This window comes from Notamacropus eugenii, chromosome 1 (genome assembly GCF_028372415.1).
Source record: "Notamacropus eugenii isolate mMacEug1 chromosome 1, mMacEug1.pri_v2, whole genome shotgun sequence".
Classification (NCBI taxonomy): Eukaryota; Metazoa; Chordata; class Mammalia; order Diprotodontia; family Macropodidae; genus Notamacropus; species Notamacropus eugenii.
This window is the reverse complement of record NC_092872.1, coordinates 213126913-213153362: the sequence shown is the minus strand read 5'-3', so window position 1 is coordinate 213153362 and position 26450 is coordinate 213126913. Positions and strand designations below refer to the sequence as shown.

General features: G+C 40.7%; 1 protein-coding gene across 1 annotated transcript in view; it reads left to right on the top strand.

The window, feature by feature from the left end:
- TLL2 (tolloid like 2) overlaps window positions 1-26450 on the top strand; it is a 150319-nt gene that overhangs the window by 94571 nt on the left and 29298 nt on the right. The window contains 6 exon segments of the mRNA XM_072626432.1: window positions 1642-1766; window positions 5381-5496; window positions 11262-11364; window positions 22639-22755; window positions 24485-24630; window positions 25443-25638. Coding sequence (XP_072482533.1) covers window positions 1642-1766; window positions 5381-5496; window positions 11262-11364; window positions 22639-22755; window positions 24485-24630; window positions 25443-25638 — 803 coding nt within the window.

Genomic DNA, 26450 nt, shown 5'->3' with positions numbered 1-26450 from the left:
CTCAATGGATGGGGAATGAGGGAGGGAGCAGAGGAAAGCAGAGAATTTGGAACTGAAAATTTAAAAAATAAAGTGGGAAAAAGTAGATTGCTGTTGATATATGTCTGCTTGTACTTTTCCCCTCTCCCTTTCTTCTTTTAAAACAAATATACTTTTAAAAGGAATAACAAGAGACACATGTAGCATTTTAAGATTTACATTGAACTTTGCTAACAATAACTCTGGAAGTGTAAGTATTATTATACCAAGTGCTTTGCAAACTTTAAAGTGGTACATACATTTCTATCATCATCATCACCACCATCATGGTTTGATCTCCCTCATCAGCTGCAACCAGGATTATGATACAATTAGGTGAATTTAAATTCACAGCTTTGAGCCCCCACTGATGCTCCTCATTATTCAAGAAAAAGCCCAGTCATACGTTAATTCAGAGCAAAAGGTATTTAATTAAATATAATATCAAGGGAAATAACAAGGAAAATCCCCTGTATACAAAATGGGACATTCTCCAAACATTTATGTTCCTAGGAATTGCTTGAAGCTTTTCCCTTTCTTATGGCTTTGCTTATGCTGTAGGCTTCTAGTGGTACCTTGAAAATAACACAAAGTCTGGAAGCAGAGGACCTAGCTTCAAACTCTACCTCTTAAACTTATTGCCTTTGTGATCTTGGACCTTATCTTTACCCATTTATCCTTCCTGGGCCTCAGTTCCCTCATCTGTAAATGAGAGAGTTTTGCTAGATGACCTTTACATTCCCTTCACGGTCTAAGGCTACCCTACTTGTGATCTTGTAAATCTGCTTTGCCTCATGGCAAAGAAGGATCTTCTGTGATCTTCCTTTGGTGCTAATTTTTCTAATGACAAAGCAATGGGTATAAACTCTGAGATTTCTTATATAATGGAAAACTGTTTTTGGAGAAGGATGTGAAGGTGGAGGGAGATGGGTATGAACACCCATCACTAGTGAGGCTGTTTATCCTCCTGAGCTTATAGAGAGCAAGGCTGGAGCAACTTCACTGTAAATCCTTCACATTCAGGGGCCTAGAGATCCCCTTAGATTAATTTGTTGATAACTTTCTGCATAGCAGGAACATTACACATTTTCCTTGTTCTCATGTGATGGAGCCTTCCCACACCTGTCCCAATATGTGTCCTCTGTATCAATCAGTCCATGGACAAGTGTTTATGCAACATCTGCTGTGTACCCACACCGCAGCACACTCTGGGACACTCCACATGCTATTTCTGATTCCTTTGAGTTATTTGGTGCAGTAGTGGCACGAAGTCTATAAAACGCCCACTCTTAAGCCTTTAATGAGTCACTGAAATACTCAGTTTACATCAATATAGAGGCACTTAGACCATCAGGCCTGCAGAAGATTTGACAAACTTGGCAGAGCTGTTTTCCCACTGGAAAGTGAGCTGGCAGCTGATAAACTGGAATGTTAAAACATAAGCACATGGGTGAATGAAACTTCTTTAGTCATGGGGTGAGGGGAGGAGTTCCCTGGGGAACCTCAAGGGTGGGTAGGAGGAATGTTGATGGGATTACAGGGAAGGGAAGAGGGAACTGGAACTTTGAGCTCAGATGGCCTCATGGGCTCACTTTAAAAAAAAAATTTTATTTCCCCCCATAGGGGAGTTTTCTTAGACACGATTCTCCCCCGCCGAGATGACAATGGTGTCCGACCGACCATTGGCCAGCGAGTTCGGCTCAGCCAGGGAGACATAGCCCAAGCCAGGAAGCTGTACAAGTGCCCAGGTAATCACAGTCTTTTCCAGTGGCTCCCATTCATTCTACTCAGCTCTGTATCAGCATTATCTATTAGGGAGCATTTTCCTTTGGTGAAAGAACTTGGTAATCTTAGGGAGAATACCAGGATGCTACAAGTCCAGGGCTCTATAGCAAACTCAGTTGCTTTCTGGTGGTTTGAGGTTTTCAAGAGTCTTTCCTTTGTTTGCTTTTGAATTCATGCTATCATTTCAAAAGACACTTAGCAGGTGTTTCCACGGAGGTGATGCTAGGTGAGATGCTACCCATGGTCCACATAATAGTAGTAATAGATGATATTTTGGCTCTGCTAGACTTGCTAGTTCGTTGTCTATGTTATATCCTTTGAAAGACTACAGCTGAATTTGTACCCTAGGTTTTTTGAGGACAGGAATAAAGATGATTATGTCTCATTACCCTTATCCCAACTGGATGAAGGCACTTGAGATTTTGGGGAAAACCTTGGCTTTCTAAGTAGTGAGAGTAGATTGAGGCAAGAGGTATTTGTAAGTGGGAGGAGGCTCTGTGCTGATGGGAGAACAAGGGCAGGGATGAGAGGCCCAGAGCAATCTGGGACTTGTCCCATTCTGAAAAATGCTTGGCAATACATGGAGCCCAACTGTTAGTCATCTAGGAATGTGTTAGGGTTGAAATGCAGGACATAAATCTCATGTAACCTTGCTATATTTAAAGGGTAACCTTATCGCGATTGCTAGCAAATGCCATGCAGCCCCACGGTAATTTATATGTTCTTGCATATTACTGGTAATTGCAGTAAAACAACTTCCATTTCACCTTCACTGGTGTTTGCTGACCCGAGGAATTCTGCCTGTGCCTGGCAGTCAAGTGGTAAAACGATATTGACGGCCCATTCTTCTAGGATTTCCCTAGTCTGATCACTAGGAGTGGTCTGTTTTGCTTTCTTGGTGCTCAAAAAATATGAACAACTTACACGCAGTAATTGTGAGCAAGGAGATTTATCCATGTTTAATTTGAGTTGAAGGCTAGAAGGGGAAAGTTCTTGAGTTTCTTAGAGTTTGGTGTCGCTTTAATGGGGGGAGGGGAGAGGAAAATGACAATGCCTGCTGTCGTAAAGATTCAGAAAGTTGTGAACATTCAGCCGTGTCACTCATTGGCTTTGTACCATCAAATACGTATGTTTCCCAAGTTCCAGGGAACATCCTACTTAGAGGTCCCAGGTACCTGTATTCAGGTCATTTCTTAAAAAAATAAAAACACAGAGGAACAATGGGAAAAGCCATTCGTATTAGTGTTTATAGCCCGTAAGTATCCAAGGATGGCATGTCGGATTGGGAGATTATTTGGTTTTACTGTTTCTGGGCAGGCTTATTACCACTGCTTGTTTTCTGGTCATTTTTTTTTTAGCCCAGTAGCATCTTTGCTAAATGTTGGAAGGCAGGAGGAAAGAAAAGAATCATGGTCAAAACCTATCTGTTCTACTTGTTGGCTAATTCAGGATTTGGTGGAGACAGAGCCTGGGTTGAAAAGATAAAACGTGAGATGCCCTGGGCAGGGTCACATTGCCCTGGCCAGGGTCATTTCACAGTTACATCATTAACATGACAAAATCCTACTTGCCATCATGTGGGGAAACCACATTATGAGGATGATGACATTCAGCCCTGGCTGCAATTTGGACAGGATGGCTCTGGAACCAACTGCCCGTGGTAATAAGTTTCACTCAACATTTTGTTTTCATAGAACCAGTTGTGTTGTACATAGAATGGAAAGGGCTCTGGATTTAGAGACAGAGGAACTGGGGTTCCAATCTTTCCTCTGCCACTTACTCTGTGGGACCTGGGGCAAGTCATTTATCACTGGGACTCATTTTCCTCATTTGTAAAATCGAAATGCTTGTATTTTTTTGTATCTGGGCAAATCAGCTGTCAGTGTTCTCCCTGTTTCTCTTGATCAGAGAGAGCAGAATATTGGATGAAACCCCTTTCCTAACTATTAGATCAATTAATAGCACCTAGCTCATAGGGTTGTGTGATAACAGGTCAAATGAGATAACATGTAGAAGGCACTTTGCAAATCTTAAAATGCCATAAAAAGGCTAACTATAATTATTAATAAAATAAAGTACCTTGAACTTTTTAGAAGAATCACATAACACTAATATAATGTAACAAATACAAATTATACATTAATATACATATATCATGCAAGGTCCCAATTAGTGGAAATAATGAACTCCCCCAAAGTGGTTGCATCATTCTAATTTGCCCTGCATATTTCCAGTGAACTGGAACCAGTTACTATATTTTACCTGATTTCAAATAGTTATGAATTCTACCCAGTTTATATACATTATACCTAATTTAAATTATTGCTTTTTGACCTAATTTATATGTATCTAATTTCAATAATAGGGTGTAGCTAGGTGGTGTCACAGTGCTTAGAGTGCTGGGCTTTGAGTCAGGAAAACTCATCTTCCTGAGTTCAGATCTGGCCTTAGATACTTAATAGCTGTGTGACCCTGGGCAAGTCATTTCACCCTGTTTACCTCAGTTTCATCATCTGGAAAGTAGCTGGAAAAGGAAATGGCAAATTAATCCAGTATTTTTGCCAAGAAAACTCCAAATGGGGTCACAAAAAATCAGACACAACTGAAAACTGAACAATTTCAACAGTGTATATTCAAATACATGTGACTTTAGAAGATTCGTTGTTCACATTAAATAGCATGGAGCTATATACATACGTATGTTTAGACATATAAAGTGATGATGATGATGATGATAACCTTTACATGGCATTTACTGTATGCTAGGGACTGTGCTAAGTGCTTTAAAATATTATCTCATTTGATCTTCATAATAACGCTGGGAAGAAGGTGAGAAAAAGAGGCAAATAGAGGTTAAGTGACTTACCCAGGGTCACAGAGTTAGATACACAATTAAATTTCTGAGGCTAAATTTGAACTCAGGAATTTCTGACTCTTATCCACTGTATCCTTTAGCTGCTCCCAACTACATAACTTGTATTATTTTATTTACATACAGTATATATAAATACACATACACTATACGCATACACATATATAGACATACATATGTATATGTGTTTGTGCATATATATATACACACTCACATATACATATATACACACATATACATATATGAACAGCTATTGGCACAATGGGTAGAGCACTGTCCCTGAAGTCAGAAAGACCTGAGTTCAAATTCAGCTTCAAACACTTACTAGCTGTGTGACTTTAAGCAAGTCACTTAACTCCATTTGCCTCGGATTCCTCTACTGTAAAATGGAGTTAATAATAGCATTGACCTCCCAGGGTTGTGTGAATCAAGTTTGATGATATGTGGGAAGCACTTAGTGCAATGCCTGGTACATTGTAAATGCGTATAAATTTTAGCTATTATAATATATATATGGTATATGTGTAGATGTATATATATTATATGTATATGTGTATTCTGATAGGGATTTTGAAGTTTTCTGAGATTTATTTATAAGTCTTTATTTGTTTATAACGTCAGTTTGTGAGGGAGAGCTGTGTTAAGTTGCTTGGGTAAATTCATGTTCTGGAAATCACAGATGTTTTTACTGTTTTGACTCAACAGCCTGTGGAGAGACACTGCAGGACACAACAGGGAACTTCTCTGCACCTGGTTTCCCAAATGGTTATCCTTCCTATTCCCATTGTGTCTGGAGGATATCTGTCACTCCCGGGGAAAAGGTAGGAGTGGAATTCTCTTGGGAAATAACATTGTCATTTGAAGTAGGCCTAGGCTTGAGGGTCCTTTGAACCATAATCTTGATGATCTGAGTACATGTTAAATAGAACTATCTTCATTTTCAATTGATTTCTTTAAAAAAAGGATTAAACATTTCTTCAGCTTACAGGGTGAGTGCTAGAAGGGACCTCAGAAGCCATCCCCTCCACCATCTTTGTTTTCATGCCTTGCCCAAAGTAACCCAGGTCTTCAAGCTCCCTGCTCCCTGCTGTCACCTTCTGTGTGAAATGTGTTGTGCTAGGCACAGAGATGGAAACACATGAAAGACAAGCTCCTTCCCCCAAGGAGCTTATAATCTAGTAGATAAGAAAATACCTTCCTCAAAAGAATCTATGGTGTTTGCTGCACGCCTTCACATTTACGTATATTTGGAGCATCCAGCGATATAGTTGGTTCTGTGGGTAAGGTATGAGCTAGTATTGAAGTCCATCTTAGTTAGAAGCAATTATCATAGAATCATAGGACTGAAAGGAAAGCTGAGAGATGGCCACAGTTGGTCAGCAAATAAACCTGGTTGGAATTTGGTCATTGAAAAGGGCTTGTTTTCCTGTTTCTTCTCCTTGTGGTATTTTGAGCTGCCAACAGATGGTGACAAGTCAGCGTGTGCTGTTTGCACAATCATAGGGATAAAACCATGCCACAGCATTATAGAAATAACCACTGGAAACTTGATAACCAGACAAATATATATGTCAGTGTACTGAGACACACAAGCTTATATAAACACCACTACCAGAAGGAGTCTATCTTTCATCCTATTCAAACCAGTATACCTTTCCTACAGACAAATCTAGCCCTTGAGCCTTATAGACTGGGCATTGGAAAGGTAATCTTGCCATGTAGAGCACTCATGGTCCTTCCACACTCTGTCCTGGGCCCTTTACTCTATCTATACTCTCTCCCTTGGTAATAAACCCCCATACATCCAATTATCTCTTTGGAGACAACTCTAAAATTTATTAACTCTGCCCTAATCTCTCTCTTTCTTCAACCATAGTCTCATATCACCAACTGCTTTGTGTACATCTCCATTTTAATTCTCGTTGACATCTCCAACTCAGCATGTCCAAAATGGAACTCATCATGTGTACCTCCAAACTTATCCCTTCTCTAAACTTCCTATTTCTGTTGGAAGAGTGATCATCCCTCAAGTTTTCCCATATGACAACCTTGGTATCAGACTCTTCTCCTCCGCATGAACCATATTCATTCAGTTACCAAATCTTGTTACTTCTATTTCTTTCCACATCTTTTACGTTCTGTCTCCTTCCCATTCACACCTTCTCTCCTCTCATTTGGGCTCTTATCCCTTCTTACCTAGACTATTGCAGTGGGCTCCTGGATGGTCTTCCTGTTTCAAGTCTCCACCTTATCCAGGCTGTCTTCTCTCTTAAAGCATAGATCTAAAAATGTCAGTGACTCCCTACTGTACCTCAGTTAAAATAAGAGGCCTCCTTCCACAGCCTAGGTACTATGTACTTTTCCTGACTTGTTTCACGGTATTTCTTTTCACAATTTGCTATTAAAATGGAAATAATAATAATATCTACCTCCCAGAGATGTTATAAGGATCAAATGAAAATTTAAATACACGCACTATATATATATAAAACATATACGTAAAAATGTATATCTTTGTGTGTATGTATGTGTGTATATATATATGTATGTATGTATACACTTTTTTTCAAATTGTGAAGTGTCACATAAATGTTAGCTATCATTGTTATTTCTGTCTGCAACATTTAGAACTCCAGACCTTGACCAACTCTCAATGCTGGTAGTTCCTCTAATTATTACAGATGCTCTTTAGCAGATCAGAATGAATAACCATTAGTGTACAAAAGAAACATCCTGAGCAGATGTTTAATAATACATTGGACTAGATGACCTCTAAGTCTCCTTCCAGCTCTAAGTTTATGATCATCGTACATCAGCTTTGCCATAAGCGCTTGGAAAAGTCTCATTATGGGGATGGAACTGAGAGAGGAGTTAGCTGACCAGTCAATCAACAAACATTTATTAAGTCCTAATTATGTGCCAGTAACTCTGTTAAGCATTGAAGATACAGAAGCAAAACAGCTTTTTCCCTCAAGGGTTTTCATTCCAATAGGGAACACAACACATGGATAATTGGATGCATCCAAGACACATCCAGAGTAGATAGAAGGTAACCTTAGGGAGTGGGGTAGTGAGATGAAGAGGTGGATAAAGGGCTGGGTCTGAAGTCAGGAAGATTCATCTTCCTGAGTTCAAATATAGCCTCAGACACTTCCTGGCTGTGTGACGTTGGGCAAATCACTTAACCCTATTTGCCTCAGTTTCCTCATCTGCAAAATGAGTTGGAGAAGGAAATGGCAAACCATTCCAGTATCTTTTCCAGGAAAACTTCAAACAGGGTCATGAAGAGTCAGATGTGACTGAAAAGACTGAATAATATTAACAACCTTAGCAGCTGGAAAGACCAGAAAAGATCACAGAACGGGGCAGTTGAACTGAGTCTTCATTTGCTGCTAAAATGGGTGATTTTGATATTCATCTCCTTTTCTTCCCAATGGATGTGGGAGGTGCTGGTAGGAGAGAAAGGTAGGATGGAGGAAGAGCAGGTCAGGATCTAGGGAATCCTCAAATTGCTGAATTGAGAGTTTTTTTTCCTATGTCCTATTTATGCCAAGGATTTAGATTTAAATTTGTAAAATACATAACCTCTATCCCCAGACCTGTGATTTCATCAGTATGTGAACCTCCTAGTATGGAAGCTTCCTTTATTCGTACAGATTAGGATCTCCTTAGTAACTAACATTTAGAGAATTGCCTGGGGTGTCTGAGAGGTTAAGTGATTTGCCCTGGGACATGTGTCTGAGGCAAGACTTGAACCCAAATCCTTCTGACTCCAAAGCTATCCTCTCTCTATGACACTATGCCCCCTTTCTTCACATAACAGGTGCTCAGCAAATATTTGTTGATGGACTTTTTTCCTTAGCCTCTAAAAATACAGACCACTGTTAATTATTCAAGAACTAATTGTAACAGGTTGAGATTGATTGAGACCTATGCATCTTGTCTTCTTTTCACAGCTCATTAGTGAGGTAAAGAAATGGAAGGAAAAGAAGCAATGCTCAAATCAGTCAGTTCTGCTACTTGCTATTAACTCTGGTGAAGTCTGGGAGAGGAGAGTGAAATAACTGGCTTAAATGAGACACTGGGGAATTTCAATTATCTAAGCTTTCCCTATCCTCCGTTAGTAGACAAATGTGATTAGACCAAAGTTATATGGTTCAGTCCATACCTACAGCCACTCACAGGCAAGACATGTGCCCCCACAATACACACGTATGTATATATGTGGTATACACACACATATAAACATACGTATGTACCTACATATATCTCTGTGTGTATGCAGTTGGGGGGATGAATATTGTTGCACTTGGAGTCAAGAAAATAGATTTAATTTGCTCCTTTGACACTCAATATATGATCCTGGCAAGTTTCTTAATGTTCATGATCCTAGGCAAGTCATTTAACCTTTAGGTGCCTCAAGTTGCTCCCTAGGACTTAGCTAGTAAGTCACAGACTTATTGAAATCTTCTTTGGTGGAGGGACTTGCCACATTGGGAATTACCTTCCTTTCTCCTCTGCTCTCTTCTCCATACTTCCTCTCCCCCCTCCCCTTCCTCTTCCCTCCCATTCCTTCCCCTCCTTTCTCCTCTGTTTTGTTTTTGTCTTTGTATTCCCAGTGCCTTGTTACATGGCTTAGTAAACAATTATCAAAATCAATTAAAAATCTCCAGGGAATGCCAGCTACTACAGTCTTTCTTGGCAACATATTCATTATCCAAATAAACAGTGTCAATTTGTGGTCATTGTTTTTATCTGTATTAGTCTTGTGTTCACAACACAGTGCCAACTATGTGCCAAGAACTGTGCTAGAAACTAACAGAGGAAGGCCAAGCAGAAAGGAGAGATCCAAAGCTGAGTCAGGGTTGGGGGTGCCCATAGCAATGTGGTGTGGAAATAGTCTGGAAACAGCATATCAGCAAAAGCTTGCCTACCAGAGCCCATGGTCTGAAGGGTAGAGTTCAAGGTTCTGTTGGGGGAATTGAGAAAGGTGCTGAAAGTATAGACAGCATGGTCGTGATGGTCATCATGATGGTCAGGAGGAGAAGTTTCCTTTCAGTCCAAAAGAACAGACAAGAAGGAAAGGCAGAGAGAAGAGGGGAGGGAAGGCTAGGGGAAGAAAGGGGAGGCAAATTCAGGCTTAGGTTAAGACAAGTGGGTTTTATACTGAGAGGAGTAAAGGCCATCTCTTCAAACTGAAGGCAAGGGCTGGCATTACAGGCAGAGAGAAAGGACAGCATCTAAAATAACTCCTGTGGGATCTACTAGAGAGTCAGTAAGAGATGAATCAAGGTGTTCCCAGAGATTGCAGGATTGAAGCTGGATACCACTTACGTCAAGCCAAATAGTTATGGTTTGTAGCCTTCCTACAGCAGTTTCCTATGACCTGGGAATAAGAACAATCAAAGAGGCAGACAACGAGAATTCCAACCTGGTTTTCTGTCCTGACCTGCCTGGAGGGTAGGAGGATGCAATAAGGATCATTTGAGGGTGTTAAGTAGAATCCTATAGAGCAACTTGGGAGCTTTTTGGACATGAGAATACTAGAGAAAAGATGTTAGACATACTTGTCCTGAAAAAAAAAAAGATGGAAGTAGCCAACAAAAAATGGATAGAAGTAATGCATGCAAGTGCTCCATCTTCCTCCATCAGTTGGAATGATCTCAGTTTCCCCTTATAATTGCATTTCATTGATGCCTCATCTCTTGCCAAATGACTATTCTCCTCTTTTTCTGCCAATCTTTTAATGTCTTCTTCTTTCAGTCAACACCCAACTGACTTATGAAGCTCAAGTTCCTCATTATAAAATGTACTGGCAACCAATTCCTTCCTATTTTTTCCCTGGCTTTCCTGACATTCATTATAATGATCTTTGTGGAGGAGTGGTTTGGATCTTTGATTTTGTAGGTTGTAGGGAATTTCCAGTAAGAAAAGTCCTTCTACTGAAACAAATCAGCAAATGTTCAGATATTTATAGTATTAAGAGAATCACCTAGAGCACAGAGAGGTTATAAGCTGCTCAAGATCACACCATTATAATGTGTCTTAGGTGAGCTTTAAATCTGGGTTTTTCTGACTCTGACACTAGCTCTCTGGCTAAGTGGCACCGTGGATAAGAATATTGAGCCTGGAATCTTCTTAAGTTCAAATTTGGCCTCAGACACTTACTAGCTATGTGACTGTGGGCAAGTCACTTGTTTGCCTTAGTTCCTCATCTGTAAAAGTGACCTAGAGAAGGAAATGGCAAACTACTTTAGTACTTAAAAAAAAAACCCAAAACACCGAAATGGAGGCATGAAGAGTCCAACATGGCTGAAATAACTGAACAAAAATAAGTTTTTATTCACTATGCCACCCTGACTTTCATTATTACAGTTATGATCATTACTTGTATTTTACTAATATAAGCAATAATATGTTTATAGAGCACACTGCTGCACCCAAATGAAGGTGATGAGGCCACTTGTTGTCATGTTTTCATGAAGGGATTATGCTGCGACTTGGGAGAAATGTTTAAGAAACTCTCTGCTGGGTTTGTTTTTGCTAGTATGGCCCCTGCTCCTAACTCTGCGCTACTTCTTTACAGATTATCCTGAATTTCACCTCTATGGACCTGTTTAAAAGCCGCCTGTGCTGGTATGATTATGTAGAAGTCCGAGATGGTTACTGGAGAAAGGCCCCCCTCTTGGGTGAGTTAATGTTGTTTAATGTGAATTGACAGAACAACATGGGAAAGAGGAAAGGTCCTTGGACCTTGACTCAGGAGACCTGAATTCAAATTCAATCTCTGTTGCCAACTTCCGGACTTATTTCTCTGATTCTCAGTTTTTCATGACTCTCTAACTCCTTCAGGAGATGTCAAATGGCTTTGAATAGAAGAATTGAGGGAGTCCAAGTGGTGTCCTAATGCATGCAGCACCAGGGCCTGGAGACAGGAAGACCTCAGTTTAAATCAAATCTCATACACTTATTAGCTGTGTGGCCCTGGGCAAGTCACTTAGTTTCTGTCTGCCTCAGTTTCCTTATCTGTAAAATGGAGATAGTAATACCACTTACCTCCCACGTGGTTGTGAGGATTAAATGAGATAATATAAAGTACTTTGCAAACCTCAGAGAGCTAAGTAAATGCTAATTATCTTCAGCATTATCATCATCAATTAGATGATTCAATAGATGGGAAGAACACCCAGACATCTGGGTGAGAAGCTGTGGATAATTAAAGATTGTTTGTTTTTTTTGAAAATCAATTCAGTAGAAACTGGGCCCCAGAAGACATCTCTTTTGCAGATGACCTAAGAAATGTTATTTAACTAGTGTCAGAAGAGTTATAAGGGAGAGGCCTCTGTTCCTGAGGTTTCAGCCACAAAAGTGAGCTCCAGCATCACAGCCAAGTATGGGTTGTAGCAGTGGGATGGGGGCAGAGCAAGAGAAGCCAAGATCTGTGGTTAGCCTCACACACGCAACCGGAGGCCTAGCATCAGTATGGCTTGTGTTGGCCCCTACCCTGAAGTTTTCCTTGACACATATGAATGTGGCTTTTCAGTTCACCTGTAATCAAATATTTCTTGGAGTTTAAGAAACACCTGACTTAATAGTCTTGTTCTTGGGTTATGACAACAGTGACAGATAACATGGTGGTGGTGACTCTGACTTGGAAAGGATTATGAGTTGGGAAGGTAGGATGAGACATGGAAAATAGGGTAGTCTACATAAAGGATTCCCTAGAGGACAGTCTTGAATTTCATTGGGTAATCTTAACGAAAAATGGTGAAAGGCTTGTAGTATCAGTGTCTCCTGATAATTAAATGACGTAATGAACTAAAGTGCTTCCAACCTTTCAGCACTATAGAATGCTATGATGACGATGATGACGATAGCAACGATTTTTTTGAATGCTTATTTTTGGATTCTCCTTAGCTCTTAATATTCTCCCAGTTTGTCTATATATGTTTAACATTTACATGGCCCTATTCTGGATTTCTGTACAACCTTGATTTCAATGTAGGAGTACTTGGATGCTTATAATTATCCCATAACTCCAGTCCTTATTCAGGTTTGAAACTGGAAACTTCTAAAGTCAAATTCGAGTCTAGATTATCCAGTTTGCTATTGTACTAAAAGACCGGGCTGGAACTCCACATTGGAATGATGAAATGTTTAATTGGGACAGAGTTCCCAAGCAAATAATAAAATTTCTTGTCTCAGAACAGATTCCCTAGAGTACCCTCATTCTTGATCACCACCAAAGTAGCCTAAACAAAGAGCTTCTTAGGACTCAGGACTTTTGAGTGTCCTTCTGTAGTTGGCTGTAGTGTACTTGGGCATGTCCCCGGGTCTGACGCTTTCTAAGATTGCCTGTCTCTTGCTCACAGCTTTTCTCTCTGTGTGGCCCCTAGTCATGAACTCCCTATGCAGATCCCTGGTCCCTGATCTCTCTTCTCTATTCTTCTTTCATCAAGTGTTCTAAGCTTCCTTCCTGACTGTTTTCATCAAGAGAGGGTGAGAACAACATCCCCATCCCCTTCCCCCAACCTCCTAATCACTGGCAGAAAAAACTCCTCCACACAAGTCTGTGGTCTGTAAGACTTTTCCCTTGGAGGGAAGAAACTTAATAACAGCCTGGCCCATGCTCCCAAGAGGTGCTTGCTACACAATTAAAGCACTTACATTCTTTTACTCTCAATTAATAAAGAGGAATTAAATTGATTTATCCCACAATGGTCTACATTCTCAACTCCACCCAGACACTGGGAGGTTAGTTAACTTTTCCTTTTCCATGTTGCCTTATGGTTCTAATCTCATTTGATTAGGTATATTTTAGTAGGTGTGGAAACAGATGCTTGGGCCAAAAACCTCAAGTCCCAATTCCTAGACCTCAACTCCAAACAGCAAAAACAAATTCAAAATCGTGTTTCTGATGGGATGACATGCAAGAAGAGTAGGGAATGTAGTGAGAACAGATTTGGGCAATCATAATCCTTGGGGCAAGCCCCTTAACCCACCATGGTGCTGCTGGATCTGGCCTCAGAGGGCCTGGGTTCGAATCAAGACTTTGGCACTTGGTTTACCTCTCTCTGACTCAGGCTGCTCATTTGCAGAGGAAGGTATTTATTGAATTAGACAGATGATGTCCTTTCCCACCATAAATTTATGATCATCCCTGGGTCTTAATTTCTTATTTCGTAAAATGGAAATAAAATTTGTACCGCCTACAGTCAAGCAGTCAGCAAGCATTTATTAAGTGTTTTCTTTGTGCTAGGCACTGTGCTGAGCACGGAGAATTCAGAGAAAGGCAAAAACTCAGTCCTTGTCCTTGGGAGCTGATGAATGTATATAAATGGAATGTAATCCCAGAAATAAGACCCTAAGAGAGGAGGACTGGGAGAGACATGTTACAGAAGGGGGGATTTGAACTGTATCATCTCTAACAACTGGTCATCTAGCCTGTGCTTGAAATCAAACAAAAGGAAGCCCATAACCCTAGAGGGGGTTCATTCTGCTTTGGAATAGCTATAGTTGTTAGGGAGTCCTTCCTTGCATCAAGCCTAAATTTGCCCCTTGGTCATTTGTACTCTGTCTTCTTGACGAACAGGACTAGACCATTTCCTCCTCCACGTGACAAATCTTCAAAAACTTGAAAACACCTACCACTTCCAAGTCTCTTCCCATCTCCTCCCATCCCAAGCTTTCTCTACTTTAGGCTAAACATTCCCAATTCCTTCAACAGATATGTGGCATAAGCTTGGGCCTCTTCACCATACTGGTTGCCCTCCTATGGACTCCTATCTCCAGCTAATCAATGTCCTTCTTAAAATATGGCACCCACTGATTGAACGTAATTCTCTAGATGTATCTGAGCAGGGCAGAGTACAGTGGTGCTATCCTTTTCTTATTCCTGGATGCTATGCTGTTTCTGTGGTTTTCTCCACCCCTTGAAAGAAATACAGATTCCCTCTCCCTGCAGATCCTGACTTCCCTAGCCAAACTGCATGGACAAATAGGTCTGGTCTTCTCTTGATTCATTTTGGCCCTTGCTTTTACCAGCTGCTCGTGGCAGGGTGCGTGTGAGTGTGTGGATGAGTGAGGCCTGGCCCCAAGCCTTTGGCCATCAGGTTTCACTTGTAGAATTTCTAATTTGCTTAAGATCTGGCTTACTCTGAGGCTTCCAAATACTGTTGTTCATGAACCTTTGTATTTGGAACAAGTGCACTGGGTGAGCAAGGGGAGGGGAGATGGACGTTGGGGGTAGGTCAGGACCATGAAATCTTCTAGGAGGAGTCAGGCTGATGCTGTTTTGCCAGAGGGAGAGAGGATTAGGGCGGATTGGGAAAAGTATGCCTCTTGCAAAAAACTGTGCTTTGCATATTTTCCCAGGGAAGTGTGTGAAAATCCAGCCATCAATGGGGCATAACTTTTTATGAATGAACCCTTTATTACACACCACAGAATCCGCTTGTTACTTTCTCAAATGCATTCCCTCTTTGTGTCCTCCATGGGTTCTTCCTTGGAATCCAGGGACCAGAGGTCCAGGAATGCTCAATTTGATCATGTGAGACCCCTTACCCTGGTTAAATTCCTTCCCATATTACTACCCTGCTTTGGAAAAGGAGACTCAGAGGTAGCTAGAAGAACTTTCAATGTTTTCACTGAAGGACACCAGACCTAAGCCAAAGTGTGAGTCACATCCTTGGTTTGGGGACAGCCTCACAAATGAGGAAAATCCCAACTGAGTGAACTGAGCAGAAGAGGAATTTATCTATTCCTGACTGTGCCCCTGTCTGTCTTGCTTCTTGATTTTGAACATGGTATTTCACCCTTTCTTGTGCACCTCCATTTCCCAGTCTGCAAAATGGGAAACTATATGAAAGAGCTATGTCAGCCCAGCATGAATTGTTTTCTTTTAAAAATTGTTAAGTTTTCAACTAATAAGCTTCTATTTTCTCTCCCTCCCAACTCCATTTCCCCCATTAGAAAAAAGGAAAACAAAATCCTTGTAACAAATATGTTTGGACATGTTTGGACAAAAGAAATCCCCGCCCCCCCCCAATGTCTCATTCTGCATCTTGAGTCCCTCACCTTTCTGTCAGGAGGATGGGTAGCATGTGTCATCTTTGGTCCTTTGAGATTGTGGTTCATCATTGTATTAATCAGAGTTCTTAAGTCTTTCAAATTTGTTTGCCTGTATATTCTTGTTGTTCGTGCATAAATCGTTCTCTTGGCTCTTCTCCCTTCACTTTGCATCAGTTCATTCAAGTCTTCTCAGGTTTCTCTGAACCCATTCCCTTCATCTTACAGTACAATGGTATTCCATCATATTCATATATCATCATTTGTTCAGCCAGTCTCCATTAATGGACATTCTTTTAGTTTCTATTTCTTTGTCACTACAGAAGAGCTGCTATAAACATTTTTGTGCATATCGATCCTTATCCTTTTTCTTTGATCTTTTTGGCATAGAGGTCTACTAACTGTCTCTTGTAATATTGTTTTACCTAATGGTATGTTTTCCAGGGCCAGTTAACACTAGGCTGTGGATACTTCTATTTGTCTTGTGTCCCTATGCATTTTATAAGCTACCACAGGGCAGGTACTGTGTCTGCGATTTCTTTGCTGCTAGGGGATTCTGATTTTACAAATGAAGAAGCAGAGAGCCCAAGACGAAAAGTGATTTGTCCAAAGTTACTCAGCAAGGAAATCATAGGATCCTAAATCTAGAGTGGAAAAGGTCTCCAGAGGCCATTTAATCCAATTTCCTCATTTTATAGGCAAGGAAACTGAGGCGGTTGTAACTTACCCAAGGCCACATGAGTAATAAGTATCAGAGGTAGGAGTTGATCCCAGGTCCTTAGAATCCAGATTTAGTGTTCTTTCCACTGGCAGAGATTTGAACCCTTGTCTTCTGACTGCAAATCCAGTACTTCCCTGGACACACCCTATCCATGGAATGACGGACCATTAAAGTGGATTTGGAGTCAGAGGATCTGGATTCAGTCTAGACTGGGTTGTTTATGAACAGCGTGATCTTTAACAAGTCGCCTCCCTTCTTCAGTCCTCCATTCCTTCATCTATAAATGAGGGCTTTAGACTGGATGACCTCTAGCTAAGGTTCCTTCCATCTCCAAATCTCTGAGGAGGACTTGAAAGTGAACACAGCTGGCCTGAATGTGGGCTTGTTATCACAAAGGCTGTAGTTCTCACACAAACTCCAGGGAGAGGAGGCTGCCATAGTTGGACATCAAGACCTGTTTGCTGGATGGGCTTCAGGCTTACTCATAGGAGGGGCATTTTCCTCCAGTTGAGGATACAAGCCCTTTGTGTCTGAGCCCAGCTCTCATGGGTCTCTTTAAAGACCTTAAAAGGCATGACCAAAGTGGTACCTGGAGCTTTCAGGAGGTAGCTGATGCCTCCATGTCCTCCAGTCCCCGAGGCTCCTGCTTTGGCACTCTGGATCCTTTCCTTTATTTGTGCCTGTCCTGTTGACCCGGACTTTGACTTGGGACTCTGATCGCTGAGGCCTCCTCTCACAGTTTGATCCCCACGTTCTTCCCCTTCAAAACAAAACAAAAACAGATCAGCTGTGGCTTTGGGTCCTGCCTGAGCTGCCCCTCCTGGCTTCTGGTAATCTGTTCCCCACCCTTGGCTGCAGAATTCTGCTCATCACTGGCTGAAGCTTCAGCCTGACCTTTGTCTATTACTGACTTCTACTGCCTGGCCCTCCTGGCCCAGACACCAACCCCCTCAAATAGAAGGCTCCCTTGAGATAGGACAATAGGAAATCCATCTGACACCTAGACAATGAATAGCTCGGAGGGGAGGGAAAGCTCACTCAGAGAACTATTTATGATTTATTACATTTTAAAAATTTGCTTTAAAATTTTTTAACTGTACATGTGATTTCACTGATATAATGAACTCTCAGAAAAGAAATTCTCTCTACCAAAGGTAGATGGGCAACTGCCCAAGGACTTAGATGTTTAGAGAGTTGGCTGGAGTCTTTACTAAGATGTAAAGCACCTGACCTCAGCCAGTATGTGTCAGGGGCCCCACTTGAACCCAGCTCTGACTGGCTCTGAGTTCAGCCTTCTATCCTGCACATCACACTGTCGCCTGTTTTTTGTTTTTGTTTTACATTGTAGTCATTTCTGGACGTACCGTCCTCTCCACCCTCAATCTAAAACAGAACCCTCCCTGTACCTAGAAAAATGACTAACACAGTGAATGTGTCTGCTTTGTTAGTCTCTGGCCTCTCTGTTAAGTATCTATTATTGGATTTTTTTTAGTTCCTTAGGATTTGGCCTCCTTGTAGTAAACGTTTCATTTATATGGCTGTGTGTTAGCATCCTTTGGGTTCTTCCTTATACAGACCTTCCCACGTTCTTTGGAATTCTCCATCTTGTTCCTTACTACACAGTGATCATCCTCCGTATTCATCTGCCAGTTCTGCCATACCTTAATAATAGATACCCACTCAGGCTCTAGTTCTTTGCTACCTCTAAAAGGGTTACTGTGAATACTTTGGCATAGACTGGAACTTTCTTTTCATTTCTGACTTTCCTGGAATATGAGCCCAGTAGTAAGATTTCTGGGTTAAAAGGGTGCGCATGAAAAAGTTGGTGACTCTTCTTGTATCAATCCAAATTGTTTTCCAGAACATTTGACTGGAGCAACCACCAAGAAGATTCATTTTGAATCAAACTGAACAGATGATAATAGTAAAAGCCCAAACTGATGTGCTACGGGAGTGACTTTCTTTCCTAAGTAAATAAGAAAAGGGTTTGGTTAAGAAAAGCAATAATGATGCTGATGATGGTGATAGAATTTATATAGCTCTTTAAAGTTTGCAAAGAATGTTATAATACAAATATTATCTCATTTTATTTTCACCAACCTAGGAGGTAGTTGTTATTATCATACACATTAATAGATGAGGAAATTGAGGCACAGAGAGGCTAGATGACTTACTCAGGGTCACACAACTATGAAGTGTCAAATGTCTGAGACCAGATTTGAACTCAAATCCTTCCAACTCTAGGGTCAGTGCTCTATCCACTGCACCATCTAGTTGCCCCATGTCTATTCTTTAAAGAGCTGAAATTTCATCCATGTGTCAAAACATTGCCTGCAATGACAGCGGTTGCAGGTCCTTTATAACTTAGGTCTATATGAAAATCATCTCCCTGCGAGTAATCACAGGGTAGGTGTAAGGATTAAATAAATTAATGTAGGTACAGCACTACATAAATATTATTTTTTATAATGTCACAGCTCCAACGCTTAGCTTTGTGATCAGTCAAGTCGTTTTATTTCTCCAAGAAGTTTCTTCATCTATAAAAAGAGGATCAATCAACCAACAAGAACTTATGAAGTACTTATTATGAAGACGGCGCTGTGCTAAGTGTTAGGGATAGAGGCATAAAAATGAGAGTACCTGCCGGAAGGAGCAAACATTCTAATGGATCTATCTATCTATCTATCTATCTATCTATCTATCTATCTATCATCTATCTATCTATCTGTTTATCTGTCTGTCTGCCTATCTATCTATCTATCATCTATCTATCTGTCTGTCTATCTATCTATCATCTATCTGTCTGTCTGTCTGTCTGTCTATCTATCTGTTTATCAGTCTGTCAATCTATCTATCTATCTATCTATCATCTATCTGTCTGTCTGTCTAGCTATCTATCTATCATCTATCTGTCTGTCTGTCTGTCTATCTATCTATCTATCTACATAACATATAAAGATGCACAAAATAAACACAGGATAACGTGAAGGTAGAGTTGAGTTACTTGCAGCTGGGGAGTGAGGAAGGCTTCCTACGTGTAGTAACGGCATTTGAGGTGAGCTTGGAAGGAAACTAGGAAGTCTAAGAAGTAGAGCTCAGGATGGAGTTTATTTCAAGCATGAGGGAACAGCCTGTGGAAAGGCATGGAGATGATAGGGAGGTGGAATGTTTGTTATATAGGGTAGGAAGGTGGAATGTTTTGTTATATAGGATAGTAAGACACTACTTATCTCATGGGGTTGTTGTGTGAAATGTGATTTATAAACTTTTATGCATCAAATAAATGTGATCACTTACTACTAATTACCTAAATGTTTGTAAAATTGAATTGAATTCAGCAGACATTTCAATTCAACATTTATTAAATGCTTATTATGAACAAGACACCATGCTATGGGAAGGAAGGAGCTGTATTGCCCAAATGGGTCCCCAGTGGACCAGCTCGTATTTTTACTCACAGAGGTTCTTTGCTTTTCATTCTCAAAGAGGACCATGAGATCAGGAAGATGATGCCATGACTTGTTGGTGTGAATTGGATTTAAGTGAGGGAGGGCTATGCAAAGTCACCAGCCTCACTTTCTCCTGTGGAGTCATCTGAGTCCAGTAGTCAGATACACATCAGGAGGCCTGGAGATGATCTTGGATGCAGTGGGAGACCTTAGGAGGTACTGGGTGGGGGTGGGGTGGAGATGTGGTTAAGTACAGATTAGGGGAGGGGGTAGCAAGACAGCAGTTTGTCTGGAAAAGGTGGATTTTTAGTGGATTGTAAGCTGTATATGAATCAGTGGCTTGACATGGTAGTCAAACATATAGCTCCTTCAATTTGGGGTACCATTAAAGCAAGGCTGCAGGTTCAGGATTTGGGAAGCATACCATCTCTATGTCCTGGTCAGACCATATCTGAGTCTGGTATTAAATGCTGGATGCCATTGATAAACTGGAAGATGCCCAGAGTAGGGCAAATGGGATGGTATTGGACTTTGAGTTCATTCCAAGTTCATTCCATTTGCAAAACTGGGGCTGTTTTGCCTAGGGAAGAGATGACTCAGGGGCCAGTTCTGTCTTAAAGTATTTGAAAGATTGTCATGTTTAAGGAGGATCAGATTTGTTCTGCTTGGTCTTAGACCTAGAAAGTAAAATTAAGAACAATGAATTCGAATTTTAAAGAGTCATATTTGGGGAGCTGAAAGAACAAATCCTTAAATAATTAAAGCTATACAGAAGGAGAACAGTCTGCCTAGATGACAGTTTATTGGGTATACTGTGGAGAAGATTCTTGTGTCATTATATAGCTTAGATGAAGTAGTCTCTGAGGTCCCTTTCAGCTCTGAGATTCTGTAAATCTATGAATAGTATAAAGAAGGCAAAAATAAAGAAAAAACTTTACATGAGCTTCATAGATGTTTAAAAACTTATATTTCAAAAAAAATTGAGACAACATTTATGCATTGATTCAGAACTTACCATGCTGTTATTCTGTTTTATACTGGGCCTACAAAGACAAAACAGTCCTCTGTCCCCAAGGAATTTTATGGGATTCAACCCATTTGATGCATTCCAGAATTTAACTTTCTATTTGTCACAATTTCTGTTCCATTGGTATACTCATTCACTTCGGTTCATCTCATGAGAGAGTGTAGACGTCCCTACTAGAGAGTGCAGAGCCATCCCTACTAGAGGAAAACGATTCACAGAGTAGGCAAATTATCACTAAGGTCCCACTAATACATAAAGGACAATATGTGATTTATCACTGTACATGCAATATCCAACTTGTATTTTAAAAATTATGTTTGTGGTTCTGATATTTGTGACCTGAATCCTATGTATGTGTCTTCTTTGTAGGTTAGTCCCATCTTTGTCCTTTATCCTTGGGTACTATAACCTAACACAGAATTTCAGTGAAATAGGCATTTATCAGTTGTCCATGATATGCAAAGGGAGAGACAGGTCGTGGTGTAGTAGAGAGATCCCTTGCCTTGGTATCAAGATGAACTGGAATCATCACAATTCTAGTTGGCTCTGTGACCTTGGGCAAACCACCTCTTCGTGCCACAAACATCCCTCTAACACTATAGATTGTGGAACAGTTGTTGATTTCTATTAGCAGAGGAGATTTTCTCAATGGGAAGTGTCATACACCGATGAAATCAGAGGTTTGCTGCTTAGAAGCTCTTCTCACACAGTCTCAGACTCAGGACTAGGCTTCCAATGCAGGTATATTTTTCTAAATTTTAGTTACTTATTCAATATTCATTTTAAAATTTTGAATTCCAAATTCTTTCCCTCGTTTCACCCCTTCCCCCACCCGTTAAGAAGGTAAGCAGTGACAGTCATTATATACATATGAAGTCATGCAAAATATTTCCATATTAGCTACATTGCAAAAAAGTAAGGCACAATGTTAGCAAGCTCATTGGTTTTGTTATAGGTCTTAGTTAATCAATCAGTCAGTCAATCAACAAACATCATAAGGGCTTACTAATTACCAGGGCCTGTGATGAGTGCTTGGGATACAAAGAAAGGCAAAAAGAATCCTGTCTTTAAGGGGCTTACATTCTAATGACTCACATAACATACAAATGAATAGATAGATACAAGATACATATAGAGTAAATGGAAGGTAACCTCAGAAAGTAAGCCTTTTGTAGCTGTGTGGACCATAAAAGACCTCCTTCAGAAGGTATGCTTTGGATTGAGTCTGAAAGTAAGCCAGGGATCTTAAGAGGAAGAGATGAGGAGGAACAGGATTCCATCATTGGGAGATGGGTTGTCACAGGTGAGGAACAATGAGTAGACCAAGATGGCTGGGTCATGTGGAGGGGTGTAAAATAAGAGTACAGAAAGGTAGGAAGGGGCCGGGTGATGAAGAGTCTTAAATGTCAAACAAAGGACATGATCCTGAAGGTAATAGGGATCCACTGGAGTTTATTGAGTAGGAGATGACATGGCTGGACCTACCTATGCTGATCTTAATGTTAGAGATTTAGAGTTAGAGTTTAAAGGTCACATGGTCTAACACTCATTTTATAGACAAGGAACCTGAGACCCCAAGATTGGAAGTGACTTGTCTAAGGTCATATAGTTATGAGTGGCTCAGATGCTCTGGTTCCAAGTCCAGCGTTCTTTCCACCGTACTATGAGGTGTCCTAATTGTTTGCTTTTTGCCTTTTAGGTAGATTCTGTGGTGACAAAGTACCAGAACCTCTCATCTCCACAGACAGTCGCCTTTGGGTCGAGTTTCGAAGCAGCAGCAACATCCTGGGCAAGGGTTTCTTTGCTGTTTATGAAGGTCTGTGGTAACTCAGACCATGGGATTGTTGGGTGACTTCCCTTCTTTTACATATCAGCCAATGATCCCACGCTTCAACCATGTTGACTTCCTCCCAGTTTCCAAGTGTGGGTAGCTACAGTTGGGAGCCTTTGAGAGTGTGGAGGTGGGGCTCAGGGTGCTGGTGGCATAAACACTGCCTCCTGAGACCCCTCCTAAATTCATCTCCTGTGTCCTCTAAGCAACACAGGCCAGTCTTATCTCTATAGGACAGACCATTATTCCCCCATAAATCAACTCTCTGAGCCCCAATTCCACTCATTTTGGAGAAAATCATTTAAACCCTACATACATACAGTTAGGGACAGGGAACAAATAAAGTGACCTTGCCTCTAACTCTGTGATTGTGGCCCAGGAACCTCACAGTATCATAGAATCTCAGAGATGGAAGAGAACACAGTCCCTACCTGAACCAACGTATCTAACAAGTAATCATTCAGCCTCCATTTGACAACTTCTAGCGAACTTCACTTATCTCATCTTCTGTGTTCTTTCTATCTGTGTTCTTTTTATCTTTCTATCTTTTCTATCTTGTGGTTTTTTTCCTGAGTATTAAGTTCATAATAAAAGCAACATTTAAATTTTTTTTAAAAAAGATCTCTAATGAGGACAAACTCATTATACAGTATGTCCCAAAAGTCTTGGTGCAATTCTAACCTTAAAACTGCACCAACACTTTTGTGACGTGGAAACCAAAATGGCCCATTTTCCTTCTGGGTAAGCTTGTATTGTTAGGGATGTATTTTCTTACAGCCTGAATCGTCTTCTCTTCAACTTTTACACATTTCTCCTAGGTCTGCCCTCCTGGTGCCAAGTAGAAAAAGACTCATTTATCTTCCACATGACAGGCCTTCAGAACTTTTTGTGTCCTTCTCCTACCATCAAGGATTCTCTTTTTCAGACTCAACATCTTCAATTCCTTCAACCTCCTCTCATTGATTCTCCGCACCCCCGCCCCCCTTACCTCCGCATTTATTCTTTGGTTAAAAAAAGTTTTCTCGGTGGCTTCACAGTACACAGAGCTCTGGACCTGGAGTCAAGGACTCATCTTCCTGAATTCAAATCTTGACTCAGATACTTTATTAGTTGGGTGACCTTCTCTGTGCCTCAGTTTCCTCATCTGTAAGATGGGGATAATAATAGCACCTACTCCCTCCCCAGGCTTGTTATGAGGATAAAATGAGATAATATTTGTAAAGCACTTTGCAAACCTTAAAGGGCCATGTAAATATTAGCTATTATCATCTAGTTCAATTTCTACATTTGACAGATGAGGACCTGAGGCCAGAAATGATGTGACCTGTCTGAAGTTATGTTTGTGAAAGAGCAGAAACTAGAATTTATATTTTCTATCCCTAAAATTCTATTAATCTTGGTGATCCTTAGTTTTAGTTTTTATTTAAAAGAATAAATTATTGTGGATGAAGTCACACCATGGATGATCATTTTCCTTGATAGTAATGGTGAATCTATGATATGTTTGCAAGATGCTCCACCTTGTGGTGACAACTGGCTATTGTGAGATACTGTCAGAGCCAGCCGCAGGGTCTTTAGGGCCAGCCCAGGTGTGTTAAACACCTCTTTATGGGTAACAGCATGATGAGCATTGCCCAAAGCCCCCACCCCCACCCCCTCACAGATCCTGTTGGAAAGGCATGTTCTTTACCCATTGCTGTCTTTGTTTCTGAAGCTATATGTGGGGGAGAAATTCACAAAGATGCTGGCCAAATCCAGTCTCCCAATTATCCAGATGACTACAGACCTTCTAAGGAATGTGTTTGGAAGATCACTGTTTCTGAAGGGTTTCATGTGGGACTGACTTTCCAGGCATTTGAGGTGAGTCATTCTGGAAGCTTTTTGACAAAAAAAAGATGAAGTACATTTAACAGACATTTACAAAGAATTTAATATATGCAGAAGACATACATCTATTAGATGTGATGTGTGTGTATGTGTGTATGTGTGTATAGAGAGAGTGTATGTATGTGTGTCTATCTCTGCATACATACATGTGTATACTTTGTATTTTCATTGTCAGAAATGTCTTTTTTGTCAGAAATTTTCATCGTCAGAAATCTGTTTTTTGAATGTTATTGTACAGTTAGAATAGATATGACTGGTATGAGAAGCTCTTGAACTGATGAAAGTTGGGGATCTTTCTTTCTCTATTTATCACTTTTTTTAACCTAATGTCTCCAAGTTGGGGAAACTGCAGCCTCTGGATATGGCAGAATGGTTGGCTACATTGTAGACCTAGGATTTCATAATCCTTCTTTGATTTAATCAAAAACAGAGAAAGTTGTGTTCCCCCCACCCCCAATAAGATCCTAATTCTTAAGAAGAGCCATAATTTGTCATTATACCTGAAACTGCATAAAGTATGTCTGGGGCAGGGGACACTCAGGTCAGTTTTTTAAATGGGCACTCCAGACCTTGAGAGACCACAGCTGCGATGACACCCAGGATGGGAAGAGGGCAGGAAAGCCAAGCCTGGTCAGGGAAGTAGAGCTTTCAGCATGCCCTTAGTGCCTTCAGTATGCTGGGTGGAACTCTGATCATCCTACCCTAGTTACAGCTCTATCCCCAGCTCAAGGAGGTTAAGGTGGCAGTTGGTCGCCTGCTACTTTCTCTTATGTCTCTTCTTTCAGATTGAACGACATGACAGCTGTGCCTATGATTATCTGGAAATTCGGGACGGTGCCACAGAAGAGAGTACCCTGATTGGTCACTTCTGTGGCTATGAGAAACCAGATGATATCAAATCCAGCTCCAATAAGATGTGGATGAAGTTTGTATCAGATGGCTCTATCAATAAAGCAGGGTTTGCTGCCAATTTTTTTAAGGGTATGAATTATTCTCTATCACTTTTAGTAACAACAGGATTTATTGACCTGTTTTCCTTAAGGATCCCAAAGAACTTGGTGAACTTTTACACTGAAAGCAGCTAAATGAAAGACATCACTGTAGATGGTCCCTGAGACATCTTCCAATTCTAATATTCTTTGGTTTTTAAGGGAAGGAGTGATGCCTACCAGGACCCTTGTTTTTACATAGGGCTTTCCAAAGAGAAACAAGTCCTGGAAGTTATGGCAGATCAACAATTAGGACTTAGTCTTGACACCTAAAATACATTATTATGCTACTCAACAACATCCATGGCTGGTTTTGCATCTCATCCTAAGACAATAAGTCTTCAGTGACCAAACTAACCACGATGGAATGGAATTAGGCCTTGATAGATCCCTACTCAGACCTCTCTCTTTTACCATAACCAGTATTGAGACATGCATCTGTAGCACTAACTCTGAGGTACCAATGTATGCTAAGGAGTGGGAGAATCTTGGCAATGGTAGATGTTCTTCCAGTCAAATTTAGAGGATGGATCTGTGAGGAGATTAAGGCTCTGGGTCAGAGAAACGCTGTGGGTCACCCCAAAATTGTCTTAGGGAGCTGAGCACAATTTCTGCTCCTATGGGTTTGTGCCTCTGCAAGGACTGTTTGGGGAGGCTGTGAAAGCCTTGAAGATCTTATCAAAATGGCAGAAAATCCAGAAGCCTAGAACTTGGGTTCAAGTCTTGGTTCTACTAGGTGACAACCTAGTACCTGTGTGACCTTGGGTAAGTGATATAAATCTTTTGGGGATTCTGTTTCTTCAT